Here is a 1,138-nt window from a genome sequence, read left to right on the forward strand (position 1 = left end):
ACAAGCTAACTTCCAGAAGAAACTCCTTCTGGACAAAAGAAGGACTCGTCGTTCTGCCCTGCTGGCATTGCAGCCCCGCACAAGGGCTGCTGCACAAGTGATGCCCTCAGGATCTGAGAAAAAGACAAGAGGAGCAAGCACACTGCCTTTGGCCACACAGCACGTGCTTCAACCTACCTAGGCAAACTGGGGGGCTTGACCACTGCCCGTCAGTACAGGTGATATACTGAGATCCTTCCAGCACGTAGAGACTTGGGCATTTGTATTCCAGAGTTGTACCTTGAGGATATTCTTGCATGGGGAAGGAAAGGAGGTCTCCATTTTCAATAACTGGGGGCGAGCCACATTTCCCACCTTTCCCTGAAAGAAAATTCCCAATCAGAGGGAAAGCCATGAGAGTTTAATCGCAACGCAGGCCTGGCCACAAATACTACCGGCCAGTACGTTGGCACTCCTCTGAGAGACCTGGAGGAAAGCAGAGAGCAAACCAGGTGAAAAAGAGCCAGAGTTTCTCATTTCTCCAGTGCTGGGACTCACAACTACCATTTGTCCACGGCTGAAGGGCTTGCAGCTGTCTGCAGGACTTCCTCTCACCCGCCATAACGGTGTAGCGTTTGGCACAGCTCTTTCTGTCCAAGAGCCTGACACCCACCTCCTCCCTGTACTGCCTGAGCAGTGAGAAAAGTGGACCCGATTGCAAACGATAACGACTGTCACCGAACTGCACCTTTGCAACCTCTAACGGGATAGCCCTTGGGCTCTGTGGGCCACGTACGGCCGCTGGGGAGTTCACACATGCCAATCCTGAAGCACTGCTGCCTCACGGATTTTTACACCTATTCAAGCACCATACTGCTGCCGAGTCTGGCCTTTCAACGGACTTTGCTTTGGGAAATCTTCAGAGAAGACCCAGGTCCCTTGGTTCGAGCAGCGACACTCTTTGCACTTGGCATTGTGTTCTGGAGCCACAATATGGAGCCTGGTCTGCATTAACCTGCTGTTTCTGCACCCCTTTCAGCTGCCAGATGGGTGGTGTTTGAGTCAAAGGCTGCTGTATTGGTTCATGTGCTGAAACTTTCTGTACGTCTAATGAAAACAAATGAGAGTATTCAGTGCGCTCATGAAGTCCTAGGAGGCA

General features: G+C 51.7%; 1 protein-coding gene across 1 annotated transcript; it reads right to left on the reverse strand.

The window, feature by feature from the left end:
* Positions 1-177: 177 nt before the first annotated feature.
* Positions 178-601, reverse strand: LOC104072618 (complement factor H-related protein 1-like; the record flags this gene model as incomplete). Its single annotated transcript, XM_009572135.1, has 3 exons — positions 595-601; positions 445-465; positions 178-360 (listed from the first exon to the last, which is right to left on the reverse strand). Coding segments are annotated over exons 1-3 (211 nt in total), but the record flags the coding sequence as incomplete, so codon positions are not given.
* Between the last annotated feature and the right edge of the window lie 537 nt (positions 602-1,138).

Source organism: Fulmarus glacialis, unplaced genomic scaffold (genome assembly GCF_000690835.1).
Source record: "Fulmarus glacialis isolate BGI_N327 unplaced genomic scaffold, ASM69083v1 scaffold22012, whole genome shotgun sequence".
Lineage (NCBI taxonomy): Eukaryota > Metazoa > Chordata > Aves > Procellariiformes > Procellariidae > Fulmarus > Fulmarus glacialis.